The sequence below is a fragment of the Sturnira hondurensis genome, unplaced genomic scaffold (assembly GCF_014824575.4).
Source record: "Sturnira hondurensis isolate 20B ecotype Veracruz unplaced genomic scaffold, ASM1482457v3 Scaffold0020903, whole genome shotgun sequence".
NCBI classification, from domain to species: Eukaryota; Metazoa; Chordata; class Mammalia; order Chiroptera; family Phyllostomidae; genus Sturnira; species Sturnira hondurensis.
The window spans coordinates 3,009,849-3,030,199 of record NW_028093534.1 but is presented as its reverse complement, the minus strand read 5'-3'; the positions used below and the strand labels follow the sequence as shown (position 1 = coordinate 3,030,199).

General features: G+C 57.3%; 1 protein-coding gene across 4 annotated transcripts; it reads right to left on the bottom strand.

Moving 5' to 3' along the window:
* Nucleotides 1–199: 199 nt before the first annotated feature.
* Nucleotides 200–20,077, bottom strand: ADCY6 (adenylate cyclase 6). Of its 4 annotated transcripts, none has more exons than XM_037031042.1 (22): nt 20,059–20,077; nt 14,547–15,408; nt 10,790–10,939; nt 10,297–10,418; nt 10,092–10,203; nt 9,821–9,948; nt 9,139–9,297; nt 8,923–9,064; nt 8,680–8,808; nt 8,414–8,439; nt 8,039–8,186; nt 7,710–7,807; nt 7,438–7,525; nt 7,156–7,272; nt 6,732–6,890; nt 6,248–6,426; nt 5,352–5,387; nt 5,140–5,269; nt 4,583–4,846; nt 3,695–3,899; nt 2,842–2,966; nt 200–2,644 (listed from the first exon to the last, which is right to left on the bottom strand). In XM_037031042.1, exons 2-22 carry the CDS (start codon nt 15,405–15,407, stop codon nt 2,519–2,521), a joined length of 3,504 nt encoding a protein of 1,167 aa, XP_036886937.1. In that variant the 5' UTR covers nt 15,408; nt 20,059–20,077; the 3' UTR covers nt 200–2,518. The 4 variants fall into 4 exon arrangements, with proteins under 4 accessions (XP_036886937.1, XP_036886936.1, XP_036886938.1 ...); XM_037031041.1 differs by lacking the exon at nt 20,059–20,077 and adding an exon at nt 19,494–19,588; XM_037031043.1 differs by lacking the exon at nt 20,059–20,077 and adding an exon at nt 18,438–18,819.
* Between the last annotated feature and the right edge of the window lie 274 nt (nt 20,078–20,351).

Sequence of the window (20,351 nt, the reverse complement as noted above, 5' to 3'; positions counted from 1 at the left end):
GCAGGAAGCTGAAGGGCCTGGAGCAGTTATGCTCTCTGAAGATGCTTCGGCTTCCCTGAGGCAGGGAGGAAACCAAAGGAAGCCCTCTGGCCACGGGTGAGGGGGTCCACCGAGCCCTCAGGCAGGTGGCTGCCCCTACACCAGGCTCTGCCAACTCTGACCCAACCCAGGGCCCAGAACAGCTGCAGAGAACAGGGAATTTTACAAAGAGTTTGATTTTATTGATATTTAAATATATTAAATATTTTACTGAAATACATGTACATTACCCTCCCCATTCCCTCAGTGGTTACAGTATAAAACCAAGTCCCTGGGCCTCCCATCCACTGACTTCCCCACCAGCTGGTGAGGAAGGGGACAATGGAGCCCGGGTGAGGAGCATGGCTGGCACTGTGGTATGGGGAGCCGGGTGTGGACAGGCCCTTCCCACCTAGCAAGAGGCAGAGACAAGTCACCAGGATTGGGGCCCTCCCACCCTCGTCTCCTTATACCCTCACCCCACCCAGTGGCTCCAAGCAGTCCCTTCCTATCCAGGGATATGGCTGTGGGGAGGGAAGTTGCCTTTCTGCCTGGACCAACTAGCCTTTTCCCTTCCTCTTGCCTTGTCTAGTGCAGTGCCTGAAGGCTTGTTTGGTTGGTGCGTGGAGACTTCCAATCAGAAACCAGGCCTCTACAGGAGCTACAGTCAGAAAGGGCATGAGGAAGGACCAGAGTGCCACCTTCTCCCAACCCAGCAACTCTGGGACCCTCTTTCCTCTGTCTCTAATCACCTGCAAGACAAAGCAACCTTCAAGCAAAATTCAGGCTAATGACTGGCTTAAATAGGTACAGACAGAGAGAGAAACCAAGGCACCGGCTAATTCAGGCCAGAGGCAAGGAGGTTGCCAAGAAAAGGATAAAAAGAAGGCAAAGACAGGAAGGGAATCTAGAGTTCAGCCTCCTAACCCTCCTGCTGGCCCATTTGGGCTCCACAGGGATTGGGGAGCCAGGAACATGCTAGACTCAGGCTGAAGACTGGGGAAGGCCAACTTCCAGGTTTCCCTTCCCCATCCCCTAGTACCAGTATCTGAGTCCTCAGAGGGATCCCACGCTACCCCTGTCCCAAAGCATACCACGTCCCAGGACACAAGCTGGGGAACCCAGGAAATTCCTGAACCTCTGCCCACCAGATCCCAGACAGTTCAGCCTTGGTCCCCACCCCAGGCAGGTACACAGTCATGCTGCACACATGGCCCCCGAATGGCACTTAGGGATTTGGCACAAAAAGGACTCCTCTCCCCAGAAACCCCTCTTCTTTCTATGACACTGAATCCCACAGCTGTCCAACCTGGGCATCTCTCTACATCCCTCGAAACCGGAAACCCTGCCTTTTCCCAGAAGACAGAGGCCCACAGGAGAGGCAGCCTGGGTTGGAGAGCTGAAGACCAGGAGCACGAGGACACACAGCCCCAGAAAACAGACATACACATAAAGACAAACATGCACACGCACTGCACAGACACACAGGCCCTCCCCAGTACCAAAGGCTTGGGAGGACAGGTTTGGGGTCAGCTTCATCCTCCTCCATGACCTGGCCCTTTGCTAATTTGGCAATAAAAGGAGTAGGGATGCTCCATGCCCCTTGCCAGCAGACCACAAGAGACCACTGGGGCAGAGTGACTGGATCCTGACCATCCTGGCCCTCAGGCCAGTTTTGTCCCACCCCTCTCCCTGGCCAGCTTACTCTCTTTGGCACCTGCAGGTGAACTTCCAGCTCCTGGTGTGACATCTGCACACAAACGCCTGCTGTCTGGCTGGGCATTTTCACAGTACCAGTGAAGCCAGATGCCCCTTTCCCTGGCTCTTTGCAGGAACTGGGGCTAAATCTGAGCTGTTAGAAGTCCCTTCGTTCCCCTTTGGGGACAGATCCTGGGACTAGGATTTGGCAAATGGAAACATTCCCCTGAAATACGGGCAGAGCTGGGTCCCAGGCGCATCTCTCTCCTCTTCCCTGTGCCTAGGAGGGAGAGTTGGCTGGGGGGGGGGGGGTGGCCCCAGGACCATGCTGGAGATTCAGGTATAGCAAAGGCAAGCATGGAATAGGCACTCTTCCCACCTACCCCGGTCTTTGTACAAAATATTCCCAGGAAAGAGGGAAAGTGAGGGCCCAGCCCTGACCTGTGGCCCAGACAGGAAAAGGGCAGGCACGGCAAGCTGCCATTCTCATCTTTCAGGCAGGAGGGCTCCCACTGCCTCTGCTGCTGCCCCCTCCCCTGCTCCCAGAAGCTGGAATAGAGGAGAGGGAATAGCCCTGTTCCAATTTAAAAAGAAACTCACTGGCAAAACCCTTTTGGTAACCCCTCGTTGTCCAGTCTGAGGGCAGTCGAGCATGGTCCGAGCACAGCCGGCTGGGTGTTCCCTTTTGTGGTTAGCAGGGTCTTGAGGCTCAGTGCCCCTGCCACAGGCTCCGCCCGGCGAGCACAGAGTCCATTCGAATGTCCACCTTGGTCCCTTCAGCTAAATTTGTAGCTGGGCCCTGTTAACTGCTGGGGCCCCCATTGAGGAAGTAGGTGGTCATCTCCCCCTTGCCCTTCACCTTGACCACCCCTCGACACTCCAGCTGGTAGCCCTTGGCAGCTAGAACCTGGTACAGGTCCGTGGTCACCTGGGGATGGGAAGGGAGACTACTGAGCCTGGGATCCTTCCTGCTCTACATGCTGGCTACCCTCCCCCAATCCCCACCCCACCAACCACAGCACACTGCCATCCTATCCCTGTCCTAACGTCTGCAGAAAGGGACCTAGAGAAGCCCTCTGGACCCGGACCTGTCCCAGTCTCTGCCCACAGTCCCGGTCCCCTCACCTGGATCCGGTCAGGAACACCCGTGCTGTCCATCCGGCTGGAGACGTTCACCGTGTTCCCCCAGATGTCGTACTGTGGCTTCCGGGCCCCAATGACACCTGCCACCACCGGGCCCATGTTCAGTCCTGGGATGGCAAGAGCAATGAGACATTGAGACAGGGAGCTGTCCCAAGGTCAGCCCAGGTAGTCACCCACTGCTGACCCCTTTAGAAGAACTCAGAAAAGAGTGGCAAAGGGACAAGTGTGCAGGTTGTAAAGAATGGTCCTGTCACTTGAGGAGCTCCTGGTTAAGACAGCTCTGCTGCTACAGTAGCAAACCTACTGAGTGCATGCTCTGTGCCAACCACTCAGATAAGTATTTCCATTAGTATTTTATCCTTTCAACAGCCCTAAGAGGTATCATCATCCCTATTTTGCAGATAAGGCAAGTGAAGCTAAGAGATGTTTGAGGACTTATTAATTAAGCCAGTAAGTGGAACATCCAGAATTCAAACCAGATAGTCTGACTCCACGAGCTGTGCCATTAACCACTCCCACCCTCAGTTCCCCTGAGAGGAAGGGCCTCTGCTCAGACCGGCAGACAGGTCCTGCAGTTGACAGAAACCTGGCTGTGACTCCCAGGCGCACCACTTCCCAGCTGCTCAGCCTCTGAGAGCAGGTGTATCTGTAAAAGGGGATGCTGTGAGGACTAAAGTGTGCTCACAGACGTCTAGAACAGTGACCTCGAATGGCCTCTGTCCTTCGTATCAGACAGCACAGCGAGAGAAAGGAAACCCACAGGGTCCTGAGGGGGGATGTGTGATGCTATCCTCCTGCTCCCTTGGGAAACCCTCTAGGCCACGAGGCCCCTCACCAATCTTCATCTGGAAGTTGTTGAAGGAGTGCTCATTGATGTACTTCATCTGCTCCATGAGCCGCATGGCGTAGTCAGCGAGGGCAGTGATGTGGGAGCGGCCCACCTGATCGTAGGTGCTGGCGTTCAGCCCAGAGGCAGCCATGTAGGTGCTACCAATCGTCTTGATCTTCTCCAGCTGCCGGAATCGCTCCTCGCTGATGATCTGGACAGCACAGGGGGACCTGGCTGTCAAGGCGAAGAGGCCAAACCCTGCCCCAGGGCTCAGTCCTTGCCATGCCCTGGCCCACCCCCTTGCCACTTTCCTCTCTCAACAGCTAACTCCTTTCAGTGAGAGAGCCTCCCTCCAGCTGCTGCTCTCAGTGTAGGCCCGAGGAGCCAGGAAAACAGGCCTCCCTCACTAGGCCACCATCAGAAGCCAGGCCAGGGTTCAGGCGAACAGCGTCAGGTGAACTCAATAGCTCACTCACAGAATCCAGAACCACGGAAGGGATATCGAGCATTAGTGAGTCCAACCCTCACCTTTCAGGAAACTGGCCAGTGGGAGGAAGTGCCTCCCCTCCGGAACAGTGGAAGGCCCATTCTCGGCCTGGGTGTTCAGGACACTTCCTTACATTTTGCTTCTATTTCCTCTACTCAGGGGACCATGCTTACTTGGCCTCATGGTCACAGATGCTCACCTTCTCCTTCAGTGACCTTCACCTGGCACCTGCCCTGTCCCCTTCAGATCCTCTTGTTCTTCTCTGCTCCCCAACAATGATGACCCAGCCCACAGGGGAGCTCACCTCCTTGCTGCCTTTCCTCCCTCCCCCACAGACCCCCTCCAATCCTGGCCTTCTCAGCTGAAGTTCTGCCCCCTCTGCCAGCACCAGCCAACTGGACAAGCACCTCGTCAAAGTCAGCGATGATCTCGTTGAGCAGCCGCAGACACTCGACGCCCTCATTGTTTGCCTCCAGCTCCACATAGAACTCAGAGAAGTTGGCAATGGAGGCGAACATGACAGCCACGCACTCACACGACTGATAGTAGAGCTCATCATTCCGCCGCTCCCGGGCCAGAAAGTGGGCGGCCACATCCTTGGGCAGAATATTGTGCAGCAATCGCCGGTTGTATGCCTGGAGCTCCTCCATCTCCTCCTTCTCCCCTGTTGCCTGTGGACACCACACCCATCACCCACTGCCCAACACTCACAAGGGGTGGGGGCAGCCACCAACGCCTGGAGAAGGGCATCAGAGGGAACCATGTGGAAGAAGAAAGGCATGGACAGAGGAGGCCTCAAGAACGGGCAAAGCAGTGAAGGGGTCTGGGACAGGGACAGAGAGAAGGCCCAGAGCCAGGGTGGGCTTGGGGTGGCCAGAGCCTTGACCAGCTAACAAGATGCACTTCCAGCTAGCCCAGGCTCTGCTTCCAAAATCCCACCTCCCTCCCCTGCCCACCCGGTCACCTGGAGTTTCCAGAGGAAGTCCAGGCGGGCAGTCGATTCCACCTGCTGAGCATGCAGATACAGCGCCAGCGCAAATACCAGCAGAATCACAGGGGTCATGTATTTGAGTGCCACTCTCCCTGAAGCTGGGCTGCAAGTACGCAGAGGCACGCTCAGTGTCTGAAGGAGGCACTGGCAGCCCTGCCCTCCACCGCCTCAGAGCCCTCACTCACCAGTCCAGCCCATCGAAGGTTTCATTGGAAGAAGCCCTGGCAGGAAGACATGAGAGACAAAGTCATCAGTGCTGATACCGAGAGGGGGAGGGGAAGGGGAGACAGAAACTGCACTTGCTGAGCACATACTATAAACAGACACTGGGCCAGGGCTTTGCTCATATTCACTCACTAAGAGCAAAGGTTCTACTCCTGACTCTACTTACCAGCTGTGTGACTCGGAACAAGTTCCTTAACTGTCCAAGCCTGTTTCCTCATCAATACAGGAAGAATCAAATCTCAGTAATATACACACAAGGCTTAGCACAGCGCCTGACATGCAGTCAGCCTTCAGCAGTAGTAGCTACCATCACCTTCTCCACTACCCTGGGATTCAGGTGGCACTGCCATTTTACAGAGGAGGAAGTTCAGGCTCAGAAAAGACAATTCACCTGTCCAAGGTCACACAGCTAGTGAGTGGCAGAGCAGGGGCTCAAACCCGGTGGACTCCAGAGGCTTTTTCAACTATGCCAAGCTATGGCCACATACGACAAGGGGCGGGGTTTTACAGAGGAGAGGCCGGTGTGGCGTCCCAGGCAAAGCCCTCAAGGAGGAGTCAGGAGTTTTGGTTCCTAGCCAGGGTTCTGCCACCCAGCAGCTGTGTGACCTACAAGAGTGGATATGAAAGCATCATGCAAATTCAAAAGGGAATTTTTTTAAATGTCTAGACTAAAGACACAGGGACTTCCCAGGACTGGTGCTTCCTTGGGGTGACAATTTGGGGTCTTATGCGGGGAGCTCCGCCACTACCTCTATTCCCTCCACAAGTGAGGGGTGAGTGGTGACTTTCCAAGGTCACAAGGGGCCTGGGCTCAGAGAGGCTTCTGGGAGATGAAAGGGCCCGAGGGGGAACTCACAAGCCATGAACGCCAAGCAGCAGATCATAGTTGTCAAAGATGATGGCTGGGGGGCCCAGCAGAAGCAGCACCAAATAGATGAGCCCCAGGACAACGATCATGGCCAACTTCCCGATGCTACTGATGTGCAAGAAGACAGAGCTTGCCAACAGACTCAGCAGCACGTTCCCGATGAAGTACTGGGGGCGACAGCAAAGGCAGTGTTGGGTGAAGGCAAAAGCTGATGTGTCCCTGTGCAGAGAGCCCTGCACTCCCCTGCCTGACCCAGGCTCCCCTGCACGACCCCAAACCTGAACCCCTCCACCCTCCACAGTCAGCCACTATGGCACACAAGGGTCCCGGCTGCTCTGGTTGCTCTGAGAGTTGGCAGCTCTGGTGAGGCCCTGGGTCTCCAGTGTCCATCACTGGGACTGGCACAGAGGGGTCAGTAACTGATGCTGATCAGGAACCCCGACCCCACCCTGCCTAAACACTGCCTGGACACCTCGGGGAAGCTGCAGGTGGGCGCGGTGCCCTCACACAGGGGAGCATCGAGGCCCAGAGAGTAATTGAGCTGCTGGAGGTGGCAGGCGGTGATGTCAGCAGGTGTTAAATTCAGCATCCGGGCTGCGCAGGTCCGAATGGGGGTGTGATCACAGGTGAACTGCAGAGGTGGGGAGAGGTGTATCAGAGTAACCAAGGAAGGGAGGGGTTACAAAGGCCCAGGCACCTTTCACCCCAGAAGCCCAAGTTCTCGCTGAGGGATGAGAAGAGGTAGAGGGATCAAGGAGGAGGGAAGACTGGAGTTGACCTCACCCCCCGCCTTTTTGGGGAGAACAAGATCCCTGAGCGCAGGAAATGTGCCTTTCTCAGCTCTGTACCCCGGCACCCAGAGCAGTGCTTGACACGTGGGAGGGATGGACCTTTACCATGTTGGCAATGGCAGAGGTGAACACAAGCAGGACCGAAAAGATGCCAACCGCTGTGCTGTGGGCCCTGGAGCGGACAATGCTGCGTGACAGACGTTGCAGGGCCTTAGGGAAAAGCTGGAGGTAGGCGAGAGATGAGTTGGAGATGGAATCAGCCAGGGGCTAGGGCCAGCCAGGGGTGGGGCCCCATGGAAGAGACACGACCTTCTCCTCCCCCGCCCCACATGCCCAGGCCTGACGCAGTCTGCCCTCCTGCAGGGGCCCTGGAAGGCCCCTACTCACAGAGCCACAGGAGTACAGGGCACAGGTCAGCACAGTGATCAGCAGCAGCAGGAAGATCACGGCATAGATCCCAAGCATCAGCGTTGAGCTGGGGCAGAAGGGGGCCCGAGAAAATGTTACACTGGAAAACCTAGGTGTCCTCGTCCAGCACCCCACTCCCCAGAAGGGCAGGGCTCAGGCTCCAGGGACTGTGGGCTCATGTGGGTGTTTAGAAAGGTCCTTAGAAGTGCTGGAAGGAAGATAGGCTGAGCAAGGAGGGGCAGGGCTCTCACTGTGGGAAGACGAGGAGCTGGATGAAGCAGATGAAGCAGAAGACCAACAGGGCACAGGCCACGTAAGCTCCAAAACGGGGATCCACCTTCCGTGAGTACTGAGGGAGAGGAGGCTGAGCTGCATTGGGCTCTGCCCTGGGGAGGCAATGAGCTGCCGGGGCCTCAGGGGGAGAAGCAGTTGGCCCATGGATAGGAATCCCCAAAGTGCCCTGTGGTCACCACCCCATCGCCCAAAACCCTCTCCTGTCCCCTCGCCTGTGCTCAGACTTCCCTGCCTGGACCCACCTCCTCCCCCGGCCCTGGTCCTTCTGCCCAGGCATCCTCCAAACCTTCTTTTCAAGATCCTCTCTCTGGAAGGTGAGCAGGAACCGGCGCACGTGGTCCTTGCGCAGCTGATCGATGCTGCGGGCATCAATGGCACGGCCCAGGAATTCATCTACCTCATCCTCGGGGTTCAGAGCATCCTGCGCGCCCCGGCTGAGGGCAGAGGACATGGCTTCACCAGGCACGTGAGCGCAGCCAAGTGAGAGGCAATGAGAAGGGAAGGGTGTGGGCAGCACCCGGAGAGAGAGGCAGAGCAAGACCTGCTCCCATGTGACGCATCTCAGGTCCAGGAGAAGTGGGGAACTCTGTTCTCCACAGCTCTATCCCAGTTGCAAATGCCTGCCCGCACCCTCTTTCCCCCCCTCAGGAACCCAACTTACTTGTCTTTGCTGGAATCATCAATGCCCTAGAGAAAGGGACAGAGTGTACAAGTGAGATGAAAATGGTCCGCCCTGGCCCGCCCTGGTCCGCCCTGGTCTCCCACCCCAACCCTGTGCTCCCACGAAATCAGCCCTCCCGCCCGCAGTACCAGAAGGCATTCACAGAGATGGTAGCCACAACAAGGAAGGCAGAAGAGGAAAGGGGTACACAGAGCATTAGGGAGATAAGAACGTGAGACGCAGGTCCCGGTGCTGCGGGCTCTCACCATCTGGCGGAAAGCCTTGGAATCCTTGGTCCGGGAGAAGGCACGGTCGGGCACCCAGCGTGGCCCCAGCCCTTCCATGGAGTTGGCCCGGGTCCTCTGCAGCTTGGCCAGCATGGCCTTCTCCTCTTTCTGCGTGGACAGAATGGGTACGGGCTCAGAAAAGGGGCCTGGAGAGGCCTCTTCCTGCAACCCTCTCTTGTCCTTCTCCCAGCCTGTCCCTCCCCTGACCCGCCCTGGACTGACCCGTTTCTGGCTGGTGCCCAGGATGAGGAAGGTCTCAATGTGCTGCTCCTTGAGGTACGCGTTGCGCTCACCGCCATGGCCTGGCTCCACCTCGTAGTCCCCGTTCAGGTACTGCAGAGTGGCCCGAGTGATGTGGATGCGGCTGCGGGGCACGGCACAGTGAGACCTGGGTTCTCCCACCGGCTCCCACCCTCACCACCCAGACCCCAGGCTCACCCGGCTCGGCCCCCTGCCTCCATGTGGTTGGCCAGAGTCACGTCATTGGACCACACATCGAACTGCCATTTCCGCAGGCCAAGGACACCGCAGTGCACGCGCCCGCTGTGGATGCCCACGCGCATGTTCACGTTCACACCTGTCACCTCGCGCACCAGCCTGGGAGGAGGCAGCTTCGGCTCAGCTCCTGGCATGGTCTTCCCCATTTCCAACTGAGAGCCCAGGCCCTCCACTCCCCCTGGATCCAGGTGGGCAAGGACAGACCCACAGGCAGGAACAGGAGCACGGCCTTAGCTGGATGTGGACAGAAGGCCGCGTGGTGCTCCAGGACAAATGTTCCAGGACCATGTCCGCCCACAGGGCCCCAGGGCATCTGTGGGACTGAGCTAGGAGCGGAGGCATCGCTCTTCTCCCCACAGGCCTGTTCAGCGGGCCTTCTCTCCAGCCCTTGACCCTGGCTGCCCTCACCCCATTCCCACTGGCTGCAGTCTCAGGTACGCGGGGGCTTTACAGGGGCTGAGGAAAGATCCATCCTCCTCCCCAGTGACAGGTCTCAAAGACAAAGAAACTGGCCAATACTAAGGAAAGACGCCAAGAACATAAGGAAGACCTAGAGCACTGTTCTAGCACTGTTCTAGAACTCTCAGTTCTAGGAAGCCTACTAGGGGGGAGCGCTGCTTACGAGATAGCCTCAATCATGTCCACCCCCATCTCCACACAGCAGTGGGCGTGGTCTGCCCGGGCCTCTGGCAGCCCTGACACACAGTAGTAACAGTCCCCTAAGATCTTGATCCGCAGGCAGTGGTTTTCCTAAGGGGGAGAGAGTTGGGGGAGAATCACCTCACTCTCTTGCCCACACACCCTGGCCCACCACCTTCACTGCTGACTCCATCTGCCCCCAACCACCCGGGCTGCCACACTGAGGCTGTGCCCCCAAGCCCCAGCACCCTCACCGCGGCCAGCTTGTCAAACCGGGCAAAGAGCTCATTCAGGGTCATGACCAGCTCCTGTGCGGTGCACTGGGATGCTAGGCTGGTGAAACCCTCAATGTCTGCAAACAGGATGCTGTGGACGATGGCAGGAGATGGAAGGTGTCACATGGCCCTCGAGGACGCCCAGACCCCGCACTTTCCCTGGCACCCTCCCGCCCCACCCTACCTGACGTTGTCATGCTTCTGGATGTAGATCTTGTGGAACATCATGTCTTCTTTCTTCGTGTTGATGTCTTCTTTCATCTCCATGGCAACGTGCTGGGGCAACACGGACAGCAGCAGCCTCTCCTAGACCAGTGGTTTCAACAGGGCATCGCTGTTCTCTTGTCACGTTTCGGCCCCTCCTGGCACCTCCACATCTCCAGAGCCCTCCAGACCTTCCTGGAGATCTAAGCCTTCCTTCTGGACCACGGCCTGACCCTCCTCCACTACAGCGCTCAGCAGGTGGACATCCCAGTCATCTCTGACCAACTCCTATTCAACTGCCCCTCAGAGGTGCTCCCACCTCAGACAGGACAGAAACACCACTGCCACGGGGCCTCTTAAGACACTCAACCAAGGAGCCAATCTCCCTTACTCTGTGCTGTAGGAGGCAGCAGATCCAACCTGCACATTATTTGGGGCAAGGTGAGGAAGCCACCTCAGGGAGAGAAGCCCACCTGCTGCCGATTTTCATGCTGCAGGTGCAGCCGGGCTTGGATGTAACCACGAGTCTCCTGAAAGGCCTGGCGCTGAGACACCTCCGCTGGGTAGTGCGTGCAGATGCCGATGACGTTGGTGCAGAGAAACAGCAGCATGTTGGCACCAAGCTGCAGGAGGTGGCAGAGGCAGATGGTGACCACCCTGCCCATGCACAGGCACAACTAGCCAGATTTCTGTAGATGAACTCCTTTGCAGAGGATGCCAGGATCCTGTGCCATCAGTCCCCAACTGTCCCCACCCCTGCCGTACACCGACCCTACCCATCCCCCCAAGACTCCAGCTCCCTTCCTGGATCACTCCATGGCTAGAAATGAGATCTTCTCACAGCTCCTGGGAGCAGAAGCACCAACCAGGGCCAGGTGGGTCACAGGCCTGTGCCTAGCACACTATGGCTTCCTGCCCCACAAACACCCAAAACAGAAAACAAATGCTGCTGCTTCTGCGTGTGGCTCTCCCTGCAGGTCAGTGCCCCGGAGACCTGGGCTCTCCATCCTCCAGTGAGTGCCTAGGACAAACCATCTCATCTCTGGGCCTCTGTCTGCTCACAGTGAACCTGAAGAGGAAGCACAGGAAGATCTCCAGGGCCCCTCCCTACCCTGATATAATAATTATTACTATTACTGGAGCTAATTTGTTTGCTGCCTACAAGGTATCTAGATTTCATATACATGTCTCCTAAAAATTAACAAATATATTGCTTTCAACTCTATGAAATAAGTAACACTGTATCTCATTTTAAAGGTGAGGGACTCAGGCCCAGAGAAGCTAAGTAACTTGCCCAAGATCACACAGCTGGCAGTGACTGGTGTGGGACTTGAGTCCAGGACAGTCAGACTCCAAAGTGTCAGTTTTGACCCTACTGTACAGTACATTCCAGGTGTCCGAGGTTCCTACTCACTCCACTTACCCAAGGTCTTGAGGCCCCGCCTTGGAGCCCAGGCTGGGGAGTCATCGATTCTACAGACACAAAGAACCCTTCCTAACTGGGCTAGGGTGCCACCATACCCAGACACCCCCAACACTTGGCCCAGCCAGGCCCCACGACCTGGGACCCTGCGACCCTGATCCCAGGATTCATTCAGCCCTCAATCAGCATCAGCAGCACTAACTGAAGAGCAAGTTTAAAGGGAACCGGCCTCGGGGTTTCTGGAAACCCAGGGGTTAACCTGGCATTTGCGGCTCCACCCAAGTTGGCTGGGGCAGGGCTCTGGTTTGGGGAGAAGGGAGGGAAAGAGCACCAACTGGAAGCCAGGAGTTCTGGGCTCTGCCCACAACCATAACTAGTCCTGCAAACTGGGCAGGTCAGTTTACCTCTGGGACCTCAGCTTCACTTTTCCTGGGTAAGATGGAGGGGTCTGGCTAACCCCTGAGCCATATTCAGCTCTGACCCTCCAGCGCTGGCCTCCCAGTCTCCCTTCCACGTCCAGCTCACAAGGCCCCCCTCCCAGCAGCAGGGGTGAAGAGGGGGGTACACTATCTCCCTCAGGGGTTTCTAAGAATAGCCCCCAGTGGGGGAGAAGGAAAGGGGGGGCAAACCAAGCAACTTCCCTTCCTGGCCCCAGGAGCCCAAGAGGAAAATGTGAGTCATGGTAGAGGGAAGGGGAAGGGGGCCGAGAGACTGAAATAGATCTGTACACAGACCCCTATCGGACTGTGAGAAAAAAATGGACGCCAGGGCACTGTAGGAGCCTCCAGGCTGATCAGAATTAACTGAGTGAAACTCTCAGTGTGTCTGAATCTGAATGAGTGGAGACTAAAGGCCCCTTCCTGTGAGTGTGAGTGAGGCTGGATCTGGGAAGGGGCTGCCATGGAGCCTAGAGAGGAGGCCACATCCCCACCCCACCCAGAACCTATGGGCCAACTGGGCCCAGGGGCCGGGGCAGTGTGCTCAGAGAGGAGGTAGGGGCACCCTGGCCCTGGAGACTAGCACAGGGGCAGATCCAATTTTCTCCACTCATCCCAAGAATGTGCCTGCTGGGACCCACTGGGTGAGGCTGCAGCCACCCGTCCCTGGAGAGGCAGGAGGCTGGCAGTCCTGGCCTCCATGGGACTGTACCTCCCCAGTCAGGCACTGGGCCTGGCTCTAGGCACCATGCCAGCTGAGGGCAGGGAAGAGACACCCCACCCACCCCTGGCCAGCTGGAGAGGAACGGGGTACAGGGAAGGTACCACCTCCAAGCTCTTCCTTCCCCAGAAGGGCAGTCCAAATTCAAAGCCCAGTTTGACAGCTACCCTGGAGTAGAGTGGGGGCTAGCCGGGCAGAAGAACCTGGCCCTTTAAGAGGTCTGACAGCGCCCTGCAGGCACATGCTTCACAAACAAAAGGGCTATAAAGTTACTTCTAAAGAAGTACATTCTGTTCCGGGAGCACAGGCTAGGCAGAGAAGGGCATCAGGCCAGAGCACCCAGCTTCTCACTCTGGGAGCCCCAGGTAACTTCTTCTTTGTGGGTGGGGCTAGGGTGAACTACAGGTCACAAGCCCTGGAAAAGGCAGAGGCTGGCTCCCTGAAACCTTGAGCAAGACAGGGGATGGAGTCCTCTAAATTAGGGCTCCGATGGCAAGATCATGAGGTGTGCTGGTTGGGGCCCGTGCCTACAACAGCCCCTGAAGGGTCACCTGGGCAAGGCAGCCTGGCTCAGCTACCTGAGCAGGGGACAACGTGAGAAGGCAGACTCCACAAGCTGATGTCTCTCAGAAAGGAAGTTCCCACGTGCCCTTCACTGGGCATCAACCCCTACACATTCCGCACACCTCCCTGCCCAGGTGAGACAGCGGCCCTGCCCTGTTGGTTAGATTTGCTATGAGAGAGGGTGGGGCCCTAACAGCAACATCCTGAGGTACATACTATTTTTATCTCAGTTTTATAGACTGAGAAATTAAGGCTGGGAGAGGCGAGGCCAGTCGTCTAGGGTCTCACAGGGAGAACAGCTCACCAGACAGCCAGGTGCTCCTGCAGCCAAGCCTTTATTTCTTACTCAGTGCCACTCTGCTGAGCCCCTCCTCACACACCGCTCAGGCCTCAGAGGCAGCAGCCAGCACGGGCAGAGGAACTTCAGGCAGGGCTGCCAAACCTCTGGTGCCCAGTGGGCGAGGGCGGGATGAGATCAGACCCCCCCCCAACACTCCTCTTCTACAGTCCAACCCCACTCAAAGCACTCCCAGCCCAGGAGAGAACGGACTCGCTCTTCACCTTCCCTGCCCTCTCAGAGATAGCTGTGGTCCAGGAGAGAGGCCACTTCTTTCTCCCTTGCTACCTCCATCTAAAATCGGCTCCATCCCTCCAGATCACCACCTAAAGCTACTTTTCAGGCACCAGAGCCCGAGTCTCAGGTATCGACTTGGGGCCAGACTTGTTGAGGCCTGGATGGTAGTCAACACTGTCCTGTGAGCCCAAACACCACAGTGCCACCTCCAGCCCTACATTATGTCACTATAGGCGACACTACACTATCTCAAGAGCCTCAGGCCAAAGAGCTGGAGACTGTGGCTCACAGTGAGGATACAGGCTTGGGTCCTGGAGCCCTCCCTCCCTTCAACAGTGTCCTCTGGCCCAGACCCCAAGTGGAGGCCAGACCCCGAAACTTGACCTCCTATCACTTGCCCCTCCTCCCAGGCACAGCACTCAGTATCCCCACAGGGCCCACTCACCATCAACTATCAGACCCGCCTCATTCCCAGCCTGGTGCCCCCATGCCGCCAGCCCCAAGCACCTACCTGCTTCCAGAGGAAAGCATCACCACGGTTGAGTTGCCAGGCCAAGATCAAATGCAGGGTGGAGAGGCCCAGGCCACTGAAGACAGCTGCCCGCATGCGGATGGGGAGGAGCGTGTAGGTGATGTAGACAAAGAACAAGGGGCACCAGAGGCCTGTGGATGGACTGTGGGGGTTGGCTGCCAGGGCGCCCCCAACCTGAACAGCTGCCAGGATGCCCAGCACCACATAGCTCACCACCCACATGGAGTCCTGGCGGAAGCTGTGCCGGTTACACACCACCATGAGCACCACGAAGAGGATGGCAGCGCAGGCCAGCAGGGCCACGTAGGCAGACTGGGGGCGGGCCGGTGCGGCGTGGAAGGCCAGCAGCACAGCTGTGAGCAGCACGAGCACCGCCATCAGCAGCGTGAGGCTGCTCTGGTTCATCTGGAAGAAGTACCGCTGGTACAGGCGCTCCAGCTTGGCGGAGCGGAACTGCTTGGACTGGAACACCTGCACCAGACGGCGCCAGCAGGATCGTCGGCTTCTGGGTGCTGCATCGGGCGACGACGCCTCAGCCACCCTGCCTGCTGCTGCTGTCTCAGTGTCCTCAAAGCCCAGGGCCACGGCCCGCAGCCCCAGCTCAGTGCCCTTGCCTGGGCCACCCCTCCGGATGAAGGCCTCGTCCTGCCAGGGGCACCGAGGTGGGGCAGCAGGAGTGGGGCTGGGCGGCTGTGCGTCCTGGAGGCAGCTCATGTAGCGGGGCGCACAGAAGCCACTGGTCTGGGTCCTGTGATGAGGGCGCTTCTGCCCATTGCGTTCACCCCAGGCTGTCTTGCGTTCATCCACTTTGGGGACCAGAAGGCCACTGAACCATGACATGCTGCAGGCAGGAAAGGAATGAGATGGTATTAATACCACTACCACGGCTTGCCACCAGCAGCTATTATTAACTGAGCACTTCCCATTGCCAAGTTTAGCACTTCAGACACATCACCCTCAGAAAATGACTCTGCGGAAGACAACAGTATCCCCACTGAACAGTTAAGGAAACTGAGACAGGGGGAGGTGAGGTAACCTGCCCACCATCAAGCAGCCACACGGGTGTGAGAATCCAGATTCTCCCCCAGGTCCATCTGACTCCTAAGCAGCAAACTCAAACACTCACCTCTCCCCTAAAAAGCACTGGTGATTTCTTGGTGCTTACAAACCCAAGTGCCTGCGCCAATGAGCAAAGCCATTGGTTCGGGGGAGTGCACACCTTGGCACAGAGGCAAACACCAGCCCCTGGCATCCCAGTGGGGCCTGTTCTGATTTTTCAACAGAGGCTGAAAACAAATACGCAGATTTTAATGAGACAGCTCCTGATTTTTAAATGTTGGCAAGTCATTCACAAATTTCAATGCTGCAAGCCAAATAAATCCAGTCTAGGGAATGGATTTGGCCTGTCAGCTACCAGTCGGTGACCTCTGTACAAAAGGGAATCTTTCCACATCCTTCCCCATCACACTCACACACACACTCACACAACTCACACAACGCACACTCCACTACGCTAACTTCAACTTCTCCCCCAGGTCACAGCTTACATGGAACTTCCTCAGGAAAGATGTCCCAGCTAAGTTTGGTCCCCTGTTTACCCTCCCTACATTTCCTCCACGGTACTTATCACAATTATAATTAAATCACCCTTTGTTTAATGTGTCTCTGCCCTTCTGACTATACATAGATTATATCTATTTGGCTCAGTGCTTTACCCTCAGCACCAAGCATTAAGCTTGGCTCCTAGTAAGGAATCAATAAATTTATGTTGAGAAGAAAGAAAGCTCAAGGGCTTTGGAAGAGAGCACCGTACATGAAATAATAACAACAATAGTGATCCTAGATTCTTCATCTTTCTCACTGCACTCCAGCCCTCCTAGTCTCTGTGCCAGCCCCCCGTACACCATGCGCAGCCTGAGACCTTCCTGCTTGCTGTTCCCTCTGCCTGGAACATGAGTTCCTCCAGGTCACAGCTCAAATGTCCCCTTATCGTGAGCTTTCCCTGACCACTCTATGAAAATAGCCACCCATATCCTGAAGCTCCTATCTCTCTTCCTAGCTTTTTGCTTTATTTTTCTCCAAAGCTCTCATCAGCAACAGCCATTCTGTGTATTATTCTTATTTGCTCATTGTCTGCATCTCCTAACTAGAATGTCAACTTTCTGAAGGCAAGGATTTTGGCCTGTGTTGCTCACTGCAACCTTCCCAGGGTCTCAATAAATGCTCATCGAGCAAATGGATGGGCGGATGGGTGGACAGTACTGCCATGCATTTCTCTGTGCTGTCAACTTCAGAGGTCCTTTCACATGCCTCACTCCATCTGATCTTCACCCCAAAACCCTGTGAACAGGACAGATTGGACAGAAAAACGAAACCGAACAGAGGCCCACTGCAGTTTTACACGGCTGGCCCGAGTTACAGATGTTGTGAGTAACCACATCTGCCCCAGAGCTCAGGTCTCCTGGGGTGAAGCGCCTTAACAGGGTGCGAGGCTCCCTGACACCAACCTCACTGTGCCTCCTAGCTAAGCCCAGCTTCAGAGACGTCATACTGGATGCCTGTGTCCCCAACAAGGCCACCCTGCTCCATGCCCACAGGGCACCCTGAGGGGCTCCTTGTACTTAAATCTGCAGTTAGCAGCATTGACATCTGTACTTCCTAGGGGACAAGGGGAGACTACCCAGCGCTTGCCCTAGGTGGTCACAGGACCATCCGGCCAGACGAGTGAGCGGTGTTCCAAGCAGCCACGCTGGGGCTCACGGAGCAGAATGCAAACTGGGATCTCTCTGCACAGAGAAAACCCTATGCCTGGTACACCCTCAGCCGAGTTTTCCCGGCATCCCTTCTCCTATGTCCCACAGAGCAGCTGGCCCTCCAGACTCCTTAATATGAATGACACCATCTAGGGAGGGAAGAACAGGAATCCAAGATTCTGACCAGGCTGTCATTCGCAAAAAGGTCACCAAAGAAAGCTGGGCTCTTCAAAATACTTGATTAGAAGCATGGTCTTTGGAGAGAGACCAGGTTTCAAATCTTACTGTGATTATCTGTTATCTTCAGAGCCTCGGACAAGTGACTAACCTCCCAGTGCCCGTCACCTCACCTGTGACATGGGAAGAGCAATCGTCGTGAGGAAAGGCTAAGAGAATCTGTCACATGCTACACACTCAGCAGTTCTCCCACCCGCACCACTCTGACCCCAAAACTCTGCTGGTGTCCAAGAGATGAAAAGACAGAAAAGTCATGACAAGACACCTGCCTCCCCAGCCAGTCAGACGCCTGGTCCTATCAGTCCCTGTGCCCTGGCTGTCAGTGCCCAGAGCTGCTGGAGACAGAGCCCAGCATGAACAGGTTTCTCACCCCACCCCAGGACATTTTGCCTTGGCCTCACCCACTTACCAGGCCCCTGACCTGTTACTGCCCTAGCCAGCACCACTGGCCCAGACCTCTGTTCCCAAAGGACATGCTTCTGGCCGTGTTCCCAGTTCCCTGGAAGCACATCCTAGTATCTGGCTTGTACCCACAGAGGAAAGGGCAGACGCTGTCCAGGGGACCATATGGCCCTCCCAAGAATACTCAGACTCCCACACAGGGACAGCTTCAGAACTCTGTAATTGTCCGACCAACTACATCCATCCCACCCCAGGCTCTACTCCAGGCAGGGTCCCTCTTAGAGAACCCACCCCATAACCTGCTGATATGGCAGGGGACAGGGGAGAGCACTGTTCAATACCACAAAACCTCCCTGGATGGTCCTCCAACCCTCCTTGTCCAGGAACCCATCACTGTGAACCACAGATCACCTCCTTCTTCCCAAGACAGACTCCTGAGCTTGTGCCAATGGTCTCCTCCTCCCCTGGCCTCCTGTACCTTCACTCTGAACAGATCAGCTGCTCCAGGCACCATGGGCTCCGACAGCCAGAGCCAGGGCCATTCGTTTGGCCCCGAAGACTGAGGCCCAGGGACCCCCATATCTCAAATCCCTTCCAAACCCTGATGGTCCAGCCAGAGACCCAAAGTCTGAAGCAGATCCAGGCCAAGCCCCACGGATGGCTCTGTCCACTGCTTTGCCCAACCCCTCTCCAGAGCTCCTCTGCCCCCGCCCTCTTTGGCAAAAAGGAGTCTGCAGGAGGGTTAACACAACTTCAGAAAAGTTCATGGCAGAAGGCACTGCCCAGGCAGGGCCCTCCCATGCCAGCACCACCCACCATGCTGGGACATGGGCCTCAATTCCAGGCCTTTCCAAATGCACAGGAGCGTCCCCAGGGCCTGTATCTGGAGGTTCAACACAACCTTCTCCTTGGTCCACCCCAGCCCTTGGTCCACCCCAACCACAGAAGGCCCATCAGGCTGCTTCATCTCAGCAGGGACACTCTGGAAAGGGGGGGGCGGGGTATGAAGAAAGAGTCCCACGGCCTCATCCACTCTAGATTTGCAGTTGAGGCCCCAGAGGCCGGCTATTCAGTCTGCCCCGCTGCTCACCCTGCAGGGGCCCGGACACCACCCCTCCCTTTCATTCGCAAAGGCTGCGGGGAGAGGAAGGGGACTCGGGCAGACAGATGCATCCCTACCTCCGCCAAGGCTGCCTTTCCTTTCCCGAAACACAAATCACACTCCACCCCAAATTTGGAGGCTCGCTCCACTGCAAAAACCTCAAGACAGCGCAACCCGAAGTGCACGCCTTTCCTGGGATAGGGGTCCGTGCCAGCCGAGAATTTGCTCCGGGTGGAGGAGCAGTGCCTGCGGCGGCGACTGAGGGCCGGGAGCCTTGAGCCCCCACCTCCGCCCCGACCGCCCTCGGCCAGCCCCCGTGGCCTCGGGCTTCCCCCCAAACACTCTCGAGAATCCCCATCCCCGCTTCCGCGCCCCACCGAGGAACTCCTGCCACGCCGAACGCCCGCTGCCCACTCCCTGGGCGCGTCTCACCTGCCGGCCAGGGTTGGCGCCTCCCGGGGCCCCCGCCCCGCCGCCCCCGCGGGCTCCGGCCGGCAGTGCGGCCGTCCCGCGGTCTTGCCCCGAACCCGCGCGTCCCGGCCGTCCCTCCCGCTGTCCGCCGCCCGCACGGCCCGCGCCCCCTCCCTGCTGTCCAGCGCAGCCGCCCTCTACCCCGGATCCAGAAGTCCCCTCCCCGCCAGCTCTCGGACTGCCCGCCTTAAAGGCACAAGCTCCTTTTGTCTGGGCACCCCTCCCCCTCCCTAGACGCGCGGTGGGGCGGCCCAAAGCTCTCCCCAGGAACAGGGCAGGAGTGGGGGAGACTAAAGAAGGCGACCCCTCCCTCCGTACGCCCCCTCCTCTCCTCCGGCCGCTCCCTTCCCCAGTCCTGGGGAAAACAAGCGGCCACTGTTCTGGGATCGAGACCCCGGGGGGAGGGGGCCGTCCAGCCGGCTCCCGGCTCCCGGTTCCCTCCCACCTCCCTCCCTGCCCCGGGCTGCATTCTCCAGCCTTCCCCTCCCACTTTCGCCCCTGGGGTCTCCCAGCGCGCCGCAATTACCCGGGCACTGCACGCGGAGAGTCTTCCTTCCCAGCCGGGACCACTGGGGCTGATCCGGTGCCTAGCGCCTACCCCTCACCCTTCACCCCTCACCCCTCACCCCTCACCCCTCGCTGCTCACTCCTCCCTTCGCCAACCCCCGCCCTGCCCGCTACCGCCCTGCTCCCTCCCTCGGGAACTCTGTTTAATAATTAATTAAGATTTCATTCCACAAGGCGCCAGGTGTGTGCCGCCTGCTTCCCCGAGCACCACTTTTTTCCTCCTCTCCCAGCTCTCTAGGGCATCAACCGCGA